Source organism: Camelina sativa, chromosome 17 (genome assembly GCF_030686135.1).
Source record: "Camelina sativa cultivar CO46 ecotype springtype chromosome 17, ASM3068613v1".
NCBI classification, from domain to species: Eukaryota; Viridiplantae; Streptophyta; class Magnoliopsida; order Brassicales; family Brassicaceae; genus Camelina; species Camelina sativa.
This window is the reverse complement of record NC_141896.1, coordinates 38,563,488-38,579,822: the sequence shown is the minus strand read 5'-3', so window position 1 is coordinate 38,579,822 and position 16,335 is coordinate 38,563,488. Positions and strand designations below refer to the sequence as shown.

The 16,335-nt window shown below is 40.0% G+C and overlaps 1 protein-coding gene and 1 pseudogene across 1 annotated transcript; both read left to right on the top strand.

The window, feature by feature from the left end:
* The first annotated feature begins 2,671 nt into the window (after positions 1-2,671).
* Positions 2,672-3,566, top strand: LOC109131605 (uncharacterized; annotated as a pseudogene).
* A 1,470-nt stretch (positions 3,567-5,036) lies between these two features.
* Positions 5,037-6,659, top strand: LOC104773885 (uncharacterized). The gene is made up of 2 exons (XM_087495543.1): positions 5,037-5,335; positions 5,588-6,659. The coding sequence occupies exons 1-2, from the start codon at positions 5,231-5,233 to the stop codon at positions 6,605-6,607; spliced, it is 1,125 nt and encodes a 374-aa protein (XP_087351669.1). The 5' UTR covers positions 5,037-5,230; the 3' UTR covers positions 6,608-6,659.
* The last annotated feature ends 9,676 nt before the right edge of the window (positions 6,660-16,335 follow it).

Genomic DNA, 16,335 nt, shown 5'->3' with positions numbered 1-16,335 from the left:
CAGCATCTGCTCCCTTAGTGCTATTGCTAGAAGCCAAATTCTCAATCAAAACTTCAGCATCTTCTGGCATTCTTGTCTTGAAGTTCCCATGACTTGCAGCATCCAAAGCTAACTGATACTTCCAGTCACACCCTCTGAAGAAGATACTCAACAGTTGTACCCTTGAAAAACCATGGTGTGGACAGTCCCTCTGATAAGCTTTGAATCTCACCCAAGCTGCCTTGAAAGCTTCATCTGGTCTTTGCTTGAAAGTGGATAGCTTGACTCTCAACTCATCTGACATTGCATCATCATAGAAATGGTTGAGGAAAGCCACTTTGACTTGTTGCCAAGATGTCAAAGATCCAGCTGGCAACTGCTTCAACCACTGAGATGCCTCTCCTGCAAGTGAGTATGGGAAGAGCTTGCAGAATATGAAGTCCTCAGTCACTCCATTAGCCTTGATACTGGTCACAAGATCCTCAAAATGCTCAATATGGTCCATAGGCTTCTCATGGGGCAAAGCAGAGAAAGGTCTCTGCCCAACTAGCTGAAAGTAAGCAGGCTTCAGCTCAAAGTCATTCCTCTGGAATGGAGGAGGAACAATAGCAGACCGGTTCTCATACACCAGATCGGCCCGATTGTAGTCAGCAATGGTCCTGATCAGATCCCGGTTGTTCTCTTGTCTTCGAACAGGGTTCTGTACGTGGTTGGCAGCTCCACGCACGTCTGCAGGTGGGTGTCGATCGATGCCACCTGGTTGGTGTCGATCGACACCAAGATCCGGATCAGCCTGCTCGTTGACAACAGCCTGACCTCCAACGACACCACCTTGCTGGTTCACAACAGCCTGCTCGTTGACAACAGGTTCAGGAATCACGTTTCCTTCTGCATCAAGCTTTTGGCCATGCTCATTGCGCAAGTGGCCCTCTTGATCCCTCAAAACACCAGCCTCATCACGCATCAGAATGATCGTATTAACCATCTTCAGAGATTTAGCTGCCTTTCTGTTCTCACGTTCAAGCTTTCCCAACTCTTTGTTTGACAAATTCACAGTAGGACCAGACTTGTTGTTCCTTGTGTGAGGTTTAGGAGGCATGCACCTGAAACACCAAAGAGAAGAAAAAAAAACAAAAACGTGTAAGTAGAAAATAAAAGAAAAATTTAGACGAAATTAAAAACTTAAATCTAATGGTAGAATCAGAGAGTCCCCGGCAACGGCGCCAAAATTTGATAAGCTCAAATTAATCCCTAGAGCTACTCTCTCAAACAAGAGATCAATTGCAGTACTTAGGGGTCGAATCCACAGAGACTCAAGATCAAACACAATAGACTGTAAAGTTTTGTAAATTACGCTAAACAAGTTAAATTGAATTAAAATAAAGCAATGCAATATTTAAATAAAAGTGATGTGAATTCAGAAAATCAAAAGAGCTAAGCCTAGGGAATTTCTCAGGAAATTATGAAATATTAAATCAGATAAATTAATTAAGGTTCAAGCAATAAAGATCAGATCTAGAACTCTAAACTTTTGGTAAATTAAATCAGTTCTCACTGCAAATAATATCTAAATTTAAAACCAGAAAATCCAAATCTCTTTGTAAAATTCCAAGTAATAAATCAGCTTTAAAAACAGGTTTAGATAAGTTCACAGAATTATTAATTCAAATCTCTTTGTAATAAACAATTCTGCTCATCAATGGTTTAATCAGGAAAACAATTATATTCTCATATCAATTTATTTCCCTAAGATAACAATTCTAGGTGATCAATCAAGAATTATTGTGAAGAACAACCAAGGATGAAGATCATAAAAGATTAAGAACCCTAAAAATATCAGATCTAATAAATCATAAAAACCCTATGAAAAACCCTAAACCTAACAAGCAAATTACTCAGACATGTTTAATGAAGAACAAATCATAATTCTGAATAACATGAATAGATATTAAAAGTAAAAGAAGGAGTTTAGAAATTCTTCTCTACAAAGCAGATCAGATCTCTCCCAAAAAGCTCTCAATATCTCTCTCTCAAAAACTGCTAGAAAATAACTTCAAAGGGTTTGGAAAATCTAAAAACACTATTTATATGTCCTAAAACACGTCAGGGACTTATGTTGCAAATATGGAAAACTTTGGGGCAACTTTTGTAAAACTTCCAATTTTTGGGTCTTGAGTCGGCAGAAAGGGGTGTCGACCGATGCTCTTAAGTGGTGTCGATCGACACTCTTGTCTTGATCCGAGATTTCTGCTCCAAAACGATCCAAATTGCTCCATTTCGCTCCTTTCATGCCAAAATCCTAGAAAACCTGTAAAGACTCAAAAACATCCTGGAAAACACATCAAAAGACTCTAAAAGACTCCTTATATCATGGTTAAAAAACCACAAAAACCATGATATATCAGGGGTGTTGATTCCCAATAGATTGAGGGAGAGAGATTATAATAATAATAATAAAAGTAATCAGAAATTGAATTCTATTGGATTATAATTTTATGGAAAACAGATTACTAATATTTAATTGGAAATAAATAAGAAAGCAATTATCAAATGATTTAATTTACTTTGACTGCAAGACATTACGTTTTCAAAAGCAGAATGCAAAACTAAAACTATTTGAATGCAAAACTTCTCGAAGAATAGTTATTGGCTAACCAAGGAGGCTAACCGTTTCTCTAAAACGGTGAACAGCATGCTGCAGCTTAAACCCACTATCACCAAGTTCCTCAAGTGCGTGGTGGGTGATGGGCGTTCTGGTTCGACTCATGGACTGATTTTGGTCAGCTTATAACGTTCCTTGGAGAGAATGGTCCACGACAACTTCGCATAAGAAAAGATGCGCATGTCACTGATGCTTCGAGAAATGGAGATTGGGTCCTACCGCCAGCTCGATCTGATAACTCTCAAGCGTTCTTGGTTGCTCTAACTGAACTTGCTGCTCCTCTGGATGGCAATGGTTGGGATTCCTACCTCTGGCGTAACGCTGCAGGTATTTACCGCTCTTCTTTCTCTGCTAAAGAGACTTGGGAGCAGCTGAGGACCCATTCCCCTGTTGTCCCTTGGGCCAACGCTATATGGTTTAAAGAACATGTCCCAAGATTCGCCTTCATAACTTGGTTGGCCATCTTGAATCGCTTACCCACGAGAGATAGGCTCAGGAGCTGGGGCTTGAATATTCTCGCCTCTTGTGTCCTGTGCTCGAATGGGGTCGAATCGCATGAGCACCTCTTCTTCTCTTGCCCTTACTCCTCAGATCTCTGGGGATTTTTTGCGGCCAAGTTCTTTCCCAACCCCCTGCCTCTCTTTCAGCTGCACCTGCGTGGATTCTCAATCTCCATCAACCGCACACTGCCAAGGCCATCACCATCGTCAAGCTCCTCTTCCAGACCGTGATTTACCATATCTGGAAGGAGAGAAATGCCCGCATCTTCTCTGCTACCGAGTTCCCCGCCTCATATCTTCGCATCTCTGTGGACCGCACGTTGAGAAGCCGTCTGCTTTCCTTTCCAGGGACGATCTCACATCCTTCCTCTCTCCTTGAAGTCTACTTTCGTTTTGTCTCTTACCCCTATAACTTTTTGTATTAGTCTTTTTCCTCTTGTTCATGTGGTAATGGGTTATTATGTAATCGGTATCTAATTATGTAAACTCTGATATGAAATGAAATCTTCACATTAAGACCAAAAAAAAACTAAAACTAAATCCGAGCTTCAATTTAAATACCGTATGGGAGGAAGAGAAACACAGAAGCTGCATGTTCAGATCCCATTTGTTTGTTTGTTAAAGCAAAAATTTTAATTACCAAGGGATTAAGTTAAAAATTGTGGCTATATTTAATTAACAATAGACAAGTGTCAAATATATAAAACGCCAAATGTCATCGCCTCAAACAAAGTTTAGAATAAACCTTCTCTTATTATATAAGATATTGTTTAAATATTTTCGACAATACTGTACACTCAAAATGACTCTTTTATGAAGCATCATATAACAAATATATATCAAATATTGTAGTTAAACTGTAATATTATAAAAAATAATTTTAATACATATAGTAACAATTACATGTACATTCCATATACAATTGAATAGAAATTTCATTCTTTATTTCAAATTAATAATGCATACATAACCCACGCATCACATGGGCTACTTTCTAGTATATATATATATATATATATATATATATATATATATATATATATATATATTTATTTATATATATATTACCCAACAGCTACCAGTGTGTATAATGGACACTGAAAATTAAAAAGGAAGACCAAGAAGCCAAAATGTTAATATGCTAAGAACTCTTGTGGTCTAAAACTACTTAGCTTGGTTAAGATCATTTTTCTTACTTTTTGCTCTAGTTTTCTGGACAAACGATGCAGCCGATCTTCCATGCGATCCTTCAAAATGACCTTCCAGCTTTTCTTGGTTTGGTGGAAGAGAGAGAATCGTCGCTGGAGGAGAGAAGCGAGGAGCAAAACACGAACAACACGGTTTTTCACATGGCTGGGAAGCTTGGTCACCGAGAACTCGTCTCCAAGATTATTGAGCTCCGACCGTCCCTCCTCTGTTCCCGCAACGCATACGGGGACACACCTTTGTATCTTGCTGCTCTTCTTGGAGACGTAAACATAGTTAGCAGATGCAACACTGGACTGGAACTGTGTTCCGCGCGCAACAACAAAAACCAAACACCTCTCCACTTAGCTTCCCTAAGCATTTTTCATGGTGGCTGCTACACTCATAGAGGAAAAGACGTATTCAGTTGAACTCGATGAACTCAATTTCACCATATCAAGTGGAGCTATTTGTAAGTTTATAGTATATACAGCGCGCTCAACATGTTTTCGTAATCTTGTATGAACTCACTGTCTCACTATTGTGTTGGCCGTTGGGATCACTGTCAGGTATTGTTGGGTTTATACTGGAGAGATTTCCAGAGCTAGCTAGACAAAGAGCTTGGGTTGTCGAAGGCGGCTCTCCATCAACGCTACTGCATCATGCGTGTGACAAAGGTGACATTGAACTGACAAGTATATTGCTAGGGGTCGATCAAAGACTAGGAGAAGCTCTTAACGCCGAAGGTTTATCACCTCTGCATCTGGCAGTCCGAAGAGGCTCGGTTGTAATCCTGGAGGAGTTTGTGCAAAAGGCTCCATTGTGTTTCGAAGCTCTCACGCCGTCAAAAGAGACAGTCTTTCATCTCGCTGCACGAAACAAAACTATAGACGCCTTTGTTTTCATGGCTGAGAGTTTGGGCATTAACAGCCGAGTTCTTATGAATAAAAAAGATCAACATGACAACACTGTCTTACATGTTGCTGCTTCCGTGGCTTGTTGTGCTCCGGTAAGTGGTTTTCTTTGTGATCCCTAGCTCTAGCTCTCTCCTCTCTATTTCAAAAGCACTTTTGAATTTAGTTACAATTTTTTTTGACTAGCCAGATATATACTCTATGTTAGGAATCTAACCTTGACTATAAGATGATACATCATCTAATATACAAGTGATATATTGAATCATCCGGCTCACTTATTGTCAATTTATTTGTTTTGTGTGTGTTGTGTTTCTTCTCACATATTCCTATTGAATAAATTGCAGCTTATAAGTTACATTGTTGGTAAGAAGACAATAAATATCAGAGATAGGAATTTTGGTAAGCAGCTAATAAATATCAGAGATAGGAACAAAATGGGTTATCGAGCTTCTGACCTTGTCCCTCTAGAAGCCAAAGACTTTGAGTTCATATCAAGCTGCCTGATGTGTGACGACACCAAGAATTCAGAAGAACTGGAGTCAAAGAAGGCTGAGAACAATCAAGATTACAGAGGCCACTCTAATTATCCAGTCGATAATACTCATAGACGCTCTCATGAAAGGGAGGTAATACGGTTGCTTGAGCTAATCGGAATAAGCACATCAGAGATAGCAGAGAAAAGAATGAAAAGCAAGAGACATGAGGTTAAAAGGGGTCGTAAGAGTTTGGAACATGAGATGCATATAGAAGCATTACAAAATGCAAGAAACACGATTGCCATAGTGGCGGTCTTGATTGCTTCAGTTTCTTATGCCGGTGGGATAAACCCTCCGGGCGGCGTCTACCAGGATGGGCCGTGGAAAGGGAAATCAACTGTAGGCAATACGGCAGCGTTTAAAGTCTTTGCAATATGTAACAACATGGCACTGTTCATGTCGTTGAGTATTGTTATTCTTCTCGTTAGCATCATACCTTACCAGAGGAAACCCTTGAAGAAATTACTAGTGGCCACGCACAGGATGATGTGGGTTTCTGTAGGGTTCATGGCAACGGCTTATGTTGCGGCATCTTGGGTGACCATACCTCATTTCCCCGGATCACGATGGTTGTTTCCGGCTATTGTCTCCATTGCTGGTGGATCACTGACCGTACTCTTTTCCTATCTAGGAGTTGAGACAATCAGTCATTGGTTTAAGAAGATGCATCGCGTAGGAGGAGGACTACCGGTTTGTTTTATCAAGAAAACCCGTGTCAGAGATATACCTCCCATTACAAGGGCCCGCTCAGATCATACAATGCCTTCCCTTGCAAGGACATCCTCAGACTTGGCCGCCTCCGAAGGATCAGGCTACTTCACCTATTGAATCTTTTGGATAAAGTGTCTAGGGAACGTAAACAAGTACCACCTATGTTGTTTCTGTTGTTTTTAAGACGAATATGAAAGCTTTGAGTTTAATAAAGTATCACTCCCTTTATTAATACCTTAGAAATCTCTCAAACTAAGGTTACAAACTCCAATCTCTCAAGCTCTCTAATCTCACAAAACTCATAGCTTATGTCACAACTCAACATAGCTATTTATATTAAAACACATATCCTAAACCTATTAGAAAAACACCAATATTCAGATAACTCCTAAATATTATTTGAGCTTATCTTCTTTTGAACTTAACTTCTCTAATCACAACTCTATTAGGAAGTCTTCCTCTTCAAGCTTAACCAACATTCTCCCTCTTAAGCTTGAAGTGAGCTTTCTTCACATCTTGAACACCAATAAGATCTCTCATCTCCTTGTGCTTGACCCTTCCTAGTGCCTTAGTTAAAATGTCTGCTTTCTGTTCCTCACCTGGAATGTGCTCCACTGTTATGAACTCCTTTTCAACACACTCTCTAATGAAATGATATCGAGTATGTATATGCTTGCTACGACCGTGAAATACTGGATTCTTCGTGAGAGCAATTGCGGACTGATTGTCGATGCATAAGAGCACCTTCTCACACGGTCGGCCATTGACTTCTCCAAGCAAATCTCTGAGCCATAATGCCTGTCTCGCAGCTTCTGCACCCGCCATAATCTCTGCTTCACACGACGACATGGCGACCGTGTCCTGTTTCTGAGAACACCAAGTTATCGGACTTCCATTGAGATAGAACACATGTCCTGTCGTACATCTTCCATCGTCTAAGTCAGCTTTGTAGCTACTGTCACTATACCCAATGAGTCGTGGTACTCTTGTCGAAGAACGGTTGAATATCAAGCCAAGACCAACCGTGCCCTTTAGATATCGCAGGCACTGTTTCATAGCAACACCATGAGAGTGTCTAGGACTCTGCATATAACGACTAAGAACACCAACAACATATGACAAATCTGGTCTCGTATGAAGCAAATATCTAAAGCATCCGACATTCTTTCTATACCTTGTTGCATCAATCTCAGCTTCTTTCTCAGATTTGCACAATTGTAACCCAGCCTCCATTGGTGTAAGAACAGAGTTGCAGTTCTTCATCCCAGCATCTTCAAGAATCCTTAGTGCATAACGTTTCTGACTCAACACAATGCCACCATCAAACTGCAACACCTCGATTCCCAAGTAATATGTGAGCTTCCCGAGATCGCTCATGTCAAATTTTGTAGACATCTCCCTCTTAAACTCATCAATGATACGCAGACTCGTCCCTGTCACGAACAAATCGTCAACATAAACCGCTATGACCAACAGCTGATCTTTTTCTTCTCTCTTATATACTGACGGTTCCTTGTTGCACTTCTTGAAGTGTAAGCTCATCAAAATCTCATTCAACTTGTTATTCCATGCTCGTGGTGCCTGCCGTAAACCATACAAGGCCTTGTTAAGCTTGTAAACTTTTCCTTCTTGTCCTTTTACTTCAAACCCCTCTGGCTGGGAAACAAACACAGTTTCTTTCAACTCTCCATGAAGAAAAGCTGTCTTCACATCGAGATGATGAATCTCCCATCCATTAGAAGCTGCAAGGTTGATAAGCATTCGTATTGTTTCCAAACGGGCCACTGGTGCAGAAACTTCCTCAAAATCCACACCGTAACGTTGCACATATCCTTTGGCAACCAATCGAGCCTTGTGCTTGTTGATACTACCATCGGAGTTCCGTTTCAGTTTGAAAACCCATTTCAAATCAATTGGTTTAACTCCCATGGGCAAATCAACGAGATTCCAAGTTTGATTCTTCTTGATAGAGATAATTTCATCTTCACATGCGAGTCTCCACTCCTTAGATCCCTTGGCTTCATCGAAACTTAACGGTTCATTGTTTATTGAAAACAGTAATGTTTCTCCTTCTTCCTCAGCTAGTAAGATGTAATCCTCTAAATATTTAGGCTTAACAGTCTCTCTTGTTGACCTTCTTAACGGAATTTCTGTTTGCTCACTGACTGCAACATCATCCTCTGTTTCTCGCTCTGTTTCAGGTATGATCACATCTTCTTTTTCTGGAGAATCTTTGTCAACCTCTTCTGTTTTGGTCCGTACATTAATAATCTCACCTTCTTGTATTCCATGATTCCCTGATGCATGAAAACTTATGCTAAAACTTCCACCACTTTCACGATCTGAATCATTGTACCTCCAGTTCCATCCTTTAGACTCATCGAACACCACATCTCTACTTACCACTATTTTCTTTGACTGTGGCTCAAGGAGTCGATACGCCTTAGACCCTGGTTCGGTTCCAAGATGAACCAACACTCGAGACCTATCCTCTAGTTTTTTTAGATATGGTTTATCTACCTTTGCATAGCAGATGCATCCAAAAATCCGAAGGTGATCAATCCTAGGTGTTTTATTCCTCAACAGCTCATATGGAGTTTTATCCTTCAAGGCTCTAGTGGCTACTCTGTTAAGCACATACGTAGAGTGTCGGACTGCCTCTCCCCACAAATAATTTGGTAAGCACATGTGTTTCATTATACTCCTTGTCATCTCTAGAAGTGTTCTGTTACGTCTTTCAACAACCCCATTCTGTTGTGGGGTGTAAGGTGCGGTAAGATGTCGTTGAATACCAAACTCATCACAGAATGAGTTAAATTCGTGTGATACAAACTCACCTCCTCTGTCAGTTCTAAATGTTTTGATAACAGAACCCGATTCTTGTTCAACAACCTTTTTGAACTTCTTAAACTTCTCAAACGCATTACTCTTTTCTTTTAGTAGAATGATCCACATATATCTCGAGAAATCATCAATAAGAACAAAAATGTACCGGTTTCTAGTAGGTGTACTCGGAGTTATAGGACCGCAGAGGTCTCCATGTATCAATTCAAGTGGCTTTGTTGCTCTATATGTGGTAGCCTGTGGAAATACTTGTCTCGTTTGTTTCCCTAACAAACAAGAGCTGAAAATTTCTTTAGTAAAGACAACCTGAGGTACTCCTTGGACCAATTGTTTTTCAAACATAGATTTGATGGTGTTGGTATTGATGTGTCCCAATCTAGCGTGCCATCTGCTCGACTCGCTAATACTTGTTAAATGCAGAGCTGCAGTCTCTCTAACTCCCATATGAACTTTGTATAAACGATTTCTTGATCTTACTGCTTTAGCAAGAAGCTTTCCTCTGTAATCTCGCATTGTCAGATGATCTCCTCTCATTCGAATATCACATCCTGACTCTGTAGCCTGTCCTAGGCTAATAATGTTACTCTTAAGGTCTGGGATATAATAAACATCCTTCATCACTCTAGCTTCACCATTCATGTCAGTAAAAACAATTGAACCTTTCCCTTTAATATCAACACGAGAGTCATCACCGAATCTTACTTTGCCTATTATAGAAGTATCAATCTTGTTGAAATACCTCCGATCACCTGTCATATGGTTGCTCGCTCCGTTATCAAGATACCAGACATCTTCCTCATTAGTCTTCTGCTCGTATTTGCTTGGTATGACCTTTTTCTCGTTCAAATAAACTACTTCATGCATCATAAGCTCATCCGCTTCAAGAGTCTCATCAGTGTTGTTCTGCTCTTGAACTTCTTGCAGTTTCAAAAGTCGATCAGGGCAACTAGATGCAAAGTGACCCATCTTGTCACACCGAAAGCAAGTAATCTTAGTCAAATCAAACACTCTTGACTGATCTCTTCCATTGTTAAAGCGTCCGCGACCTCTTCCTCTTGAGAAAAATCGGTTTCCTCGTCCTCTTCCTCTGTATTCACCTCCATTATATTCTCGGTTTTGATTGTATTCTCTGTTTTGATTCTCCATGTTTGATGAATACATTAACTTGTTCTGGCTTTCATGTGCTTCTTCTTCTGCTTCTTCATGTATACGCTCTTCATAGGTTTTCAGTCGACCTATGATATCTTCAAACGTGGTAGTATTGAGGTCTAAAACCTGCTCAAGGGACGCCACTATTTGTATAAACTTTATCCGAGGAAGACTCTTCAAGAATTTCTTAACAAGTTTTGATTCTTCAATACTTGCTCCTAACGCAGCTGACTTTAAAGAGTTTATGAACTCTAAGACAGATTCTCATCCGCATAGACCACACAATATAATTTGTTGAATTCAGCATGGGACATTGAATCGAAGAAGGTCCCCCTCCTTGTGGTTTTTCTGGAACCACAGCAACCTCACTCATAACTTCTTCTCTTTAGGATCTCTGTCAAGCTCTGATACCAAGTGTTGTTTTTAAGACGAATATGAAAGCTTTGAGTTTAATAAAGTATCACTCCCTTTATTAATACCTTAGAAATCTCTCAAACTAAGGTTACAAACTCCAATCTCTCAAGCTCTCTAATCTCACAAAACTCATAGCTTATGTCACAACTCAACATAGCTATTTATATTAAAACACATATCATAAACCTATTAGGAAAACACCAATATTCAGATAACTCCTAAATATTATTTGAGCTTATCTTCTTTTGAACTTAACTTCTCTAATCACAACTCTATTAGGAAGTCTTCCTCTTCAAGCTTAACCAACAGTTTCTTTTAAGAGTGAAAGTCCAAAGAATATTGTCATATATAAATGATGTTTAAAATGACTAGTGTTAATCTTTTTGCTTGTTTTTTGAAATAGTTTATAGAAAGCTTGTATATTCATGTGGATGTAGAATAATATTTATACAAGTAGAGATGTGTAGAGATAGAGATAGAGCTAAATCCTAATGAGATAAGGACTAGAGAAGCTAAGTAGATGAGATGTAGAAAGATGTAGTATTATCTAAATCTATGTATAAGTTACCTTGATACCCTCCCGCAAGCTGGCAGTGTGAGGTCCGAATACCCAGCTTGGAAAGCAAGTCATCAAACTGTGGTCCAGGAGGAGCCTTAGTCAGAATATCGGCGAGCTGAGTCCTGGAAGAGACATGTTCCAATGCAATTAGCTTGTCTTGGACGGCATCACAAACCTGATTGCAGTTGGACTCGATATATTTTGTCCGTTCGTGGAAGACCGGATTTTTTGCGATATAAATGGCTGAGTTGCTATCGCAAAATAAATGCATAAGCCCGGGATGTGATACACAAAGGGATTCTGCGAGCTCCTTAAACCATTTGAGCTCACAAAGAGTGTCGAACATAGCGCGATATTCAGCCTCGACAGAAGAACGAGAGACTGTTATCTGCTTCTTTGTTTTCCAATGTATCGGAAAGTCACCAATAAAAATAATGTAAGCACTGAGAGAACGTCGAGTGAGAGGACAAGCTGAGTAGTCAGAGTCACAAAAGGCAGAGACACAAAGATTAGGACTAGAACTCAGCAAAATGCCCTGACCAGGACAACCTTGGAGGTGACAGACAACGTGAAGAGCAGCCTCCTAATGTGCATGTAGTGGTTTGTGCATAAATGAAGCCAAAAGCTGAATAATGTAGCCAAGTTCAGGACGAGTGTTAGCAAGGTAGATGAGGCGACCGACGAAGCGACGACATTGAGGAACATCAGCGGAAGGACCGGTGGCAACTGCAAGACCATGATTCAATTCAACGGGCGTTAGAGCTAGCTTGCAGCCTAAGAGACCAGTTTCGGCAATAATATTTGCGCTACGAGAGAAAGAAACCAGCCTCACTTTGCGCCACCTCAATGCCAAGAAGATATTTAAGTTTGCCGAGATCTTTCATATGGAAACACTTATGAAGATAATCTTTAAATTGCTGGTGAGCCATAGTATCATTGCACACAATAACGAAGTCATCAACGTACACCAAAATATGAATGCAAACGGTTCCCCGGACCTTAGAAAACTGTAGAAACTGAGTTTCACACAATGAATTTGTTTGAATGGGGAACAAATTCACTTAAGCTTTCTCTCTAAGAATCAGATTAAAACTAGAAATTAAAAAGGGGTTATGATTTCTTGAAGAAGAAGGTAGGGTTTCTCTCAAGAACAATGAAGAATTAGGGTTTTTGTATTAATTGCTGGATACTTTACACAGGGAAGAGATCTTCCTCTATTAATACTTTATCCTAGATTACAAAATATATCCACTTTCCTAATCAGATCGGTCGTGATTAGGAAAGTTTCTTGTTCCTTGTTTGGTCGGCCGCCGGGCGAACTGGGAGGTTAGCTTCCTATTTCTAAGCTGGGCTTCCTGATGCTATTGGGCCTTCATTCGAAGATAGAATCCACCTTCAGGCCAAACTCCCAGTTTAGATAACCGGTTTCCTTAATCAGGTTTAGATTGGTATGTTGGGGGTGCCAATTCCCGCACCAACAAAAACAGAGAGTAATCCGCATACTTCTGAGAGAAACCAAACTCGCGGAGAACTTTGGAAAGTTTAGAGAACCAGCAGCACGGAGCTTGACGAAGACTGTATAAAGATTTCTTGAGACGACACACTTTAGACGGATCTGAACAAGGGTATCCTTGAGGGAGTTTCATGTAGACCTCTTCTGTGAGATCACCATGTAGAAAAGTATTATGGACATCCATCTGATGGACCTCCCAGTTCTTTGCAGCAGCAAGGCATAGTAGAAAACGAACCGTCTTGAGCATGATAACAGGAGAAAATGTTTCTTTGAAATCGACACCCTCTTGTTGATTATTACCAAGGACTACCAAACGAGCCTTATGACGTTCCAAAGAACCATCAGAGCGATACTTGTTCTTGTATATCCATTTGTTGCCAAGTGCTTTCTTGCCAGGAGGAAGAGTCGTAATATCCCATGTGTTACTTATGTCGAGAGCATTGATCTCATTACACATTGCATCGCACCAAACTTTTAATTTTGCAGCATCTTTGTAAAACTTTGACTCTTCGGAAAGTAAGACGGCTGCCATGAACAATCGGTGGGACGGAGAAAAACGAGAGTCAGTGTCAAAATCAGCAATAGGGTAAGGAGTCGTACTCGAGGCTGTTAGCGAAAGACCAAGTTCAGTCGAGGAGAGGAAAGGAGTGGACCGGGTTTATTATTTCGACGAGTAGAATGAGTCACATAGTCTCTTAACAAAACAGAGGGCAGTTTCTGGCGATGTCCTTTACCAGGTAGTTCAGGAAGACCCGGAGAAGAAGAAGTCTGAGTAGTGAGATGAGCTTCAGTAGTTTGAGAAGAGGATGCAGAAGGTGAAGACGGAGGCGGAGAACCAGGCAGGAATATCTGGTGGATAAGTGGTATGAGTTGGATCTTGCGAGGATGACGTAGAGAGAACTGGCGGTGAGAGAAGAGTTGATGATGGACTAGGAAGTAACCAATCATCGACCATGGATCACAAGAGTTCATTGGTGGTGTAACATAGTCAGTATTATCAACACCGAGAAAACATCCTCGGAGAAGATAACATCTCGACTAAAAAAGTACTCATTGCTTTCAATGTCGTAGAGATGCCAAGCCTTCTTGCCGTAAGGATAGCCGACAAAAATGCACCGCAGTCTTCGGTCCCCAAACTGGTCTTTATCACGAAAGCGGCGGTGTGCAAAACAAAGACAACCAAAGACGTGTAGTTGAGTATAATCAGGCTTAGTGTTGAATAAAACTTCATAAGGCGATTTGCCTTGGAGAACTTGAGTGGGGGTGTAGTTTATGAGATGAGCGACAGTTAGAATGCTTTCTCCCCAAAAAGTGAGAGGGAGACGAGCTTGAAATAGACCTGCTCGAGCAACAATAAGAATGTGTCTATGTTTCCTTCCGAGGCGGCCGTTTTGTTGTGGTGTATCCACACAAGAAGTTTGATGCATTATTCCTTGTTGACGAAAATACAAAGATAATACCATGAAACACGGAAACATACAAAGTTTAATTACACTATTCCTTGTCGTACTATTATTAAAAACCTCACGTGTTTGTTTAGCACAGAAACAAATTTCGCAAGTGTGATTATGGAGCAGGAGCCGGTTGAAGAGTTAACCGAAGACGACGTACGTGGATGAGATTCACGCATAAGAAGTCATGGTGATCAAAGGAAGACACCAAGCACAAAAGGAGGATGCTTACCTCAGAGAAAAATGGAGCATAAGCCGGTTGAAAAGATAACCGAAGAAGACGTGAAAAAGATTCACGCACGAGACGTCACACAGATGTGAACGTGATGGTGATCAAAGAAAGACACCAAGCAAGAAAGGAAGCAGCTTAGCCAAGAGAGAAAAGGGAGAAGCAGCCGGTTGCAAAAATGGGAGAAGAAAAAAGATCATCTAAAGAAAAAGTAATTGGAAGAAGGTTGCTTGAACAGCGACAAAGACATGATGGAAGAACACGAGGCATACGTGATGAAAGAGGCCATGGAGAATTCAAGTAAAATGTGAGAGAGGTCACGGGAATTTTTTTTAAAAATGGAATGAATGAGCAGAAGAATCGAAGTGGTGAAGAAACGAGTGTATGACCTTTGAGTGATAAAAAGAAAATCACCAAGAGGGAGACAAGAGACATAGCCTTCACGCCAATTCACCTGCAGAAGAAGAGAAAAGAGACTAAGCTCTATTAATTGGAATCAAAGTAAGAGAGAAATGAAGAAAATGTTCACACAAGAGAAAAACTCTAACATGTGTGAAGCATTCGATAAAGAGGGAGAGAGATGTTACTCTACGCTTTTGAAAACGAAAGTTGTGACAAATTAAGAAAGAAGCTTAGTGAAGAGCAAAACCCAATTAAGAGGGAGTGTTGGTAAAAATTGAGTTTAGGGCTTATGTTATTTTATATAACTATATTATTAAGTGTGTTGTAAAGTCAAAGGTTATGTGTTAACCGTGACTTGTTATGAACCGTTGTTAGTGTAGGAAGTTGCAACAGTTGCTTTGTGTCTTTAGGAAAACTACATATATAAGGTGGATGTTATCTTCTTATATAAGTTGTCCGAGAATAATTGAGAAGTTTTCTACTTTTTCATTCTCTGTTTTTTCTCTATCATGTTCTGTATTCGAAGCAATGGCTTCTGGGGTAATACAAGAGCAAAACTTCAACAAAACACTGGACTGGAACTGTCTTCCGCACGCAACAACAAAAACCAAACACCTCTCCACTTAGCTTGCCTTAGCAATTTCATGGTGGCTGCTAGACTCATCGTGGATAATACGTATTCAGTCGACCTCGATTTTGCCATATCAAGGGGAGCTACTTGTAAGTTTATAGTATACTAGAATGTGAAAGAGCCTAGATGTTCCCATAATATTTCTTGTACGTCGTCTTATGATCCAGTTTAGTGTTAATTAGCCTGGATCTTTTATGCGTATTATATTTCCACTTTATCCTAGAAGCAGAAACACTTCTTTGGTTGTTGATTGAGATCAAGAGCAGATAGGTAATGTTTTAATGCTTCTCAGACTCTTATTCTGTGCCAATCATATTTTGCTTAGAATATGATTGACACAGAATAAACTCGACTTCCTTTCTGCATTTGGATTCGAATTGAAGCTCATTGCTCACCATACCATCTGTAATCAGTTTAAGTGCATAATTATATCTAATCACAGACACAAAGACAAACACAACCATGTACATCTATAGGAGCTTTGAGTAAACGTACGTGTTTATCAAACGGCTTGTGCATTTTAATATTGATGTTTTGTTATTGAAATATTCAAGAATGTAACATTGCATTCACTCAACAAACCGGATTGACGGTAGTAAAAAACCAAAGTCAAATTATCTAATGAAATTGTAATATTTCTATTATTCACTAAC

Coding starts and splice junctions, on each gene's coding strand:
- LOC104773885 (XM_087495543.1), top strand. CDS start 5,231: ATGGCTGAGAGTTTGGGCATTAACAGCCGAGTTCTTATGAATAAAAAA. Junction 5,336..5,587: donor CCGTGGCTTGTTGTGCTCCG/GTAAGTGGTTTT, acceptor AATAAATTGCAG/CTTATAAGTTACATTGTTGG.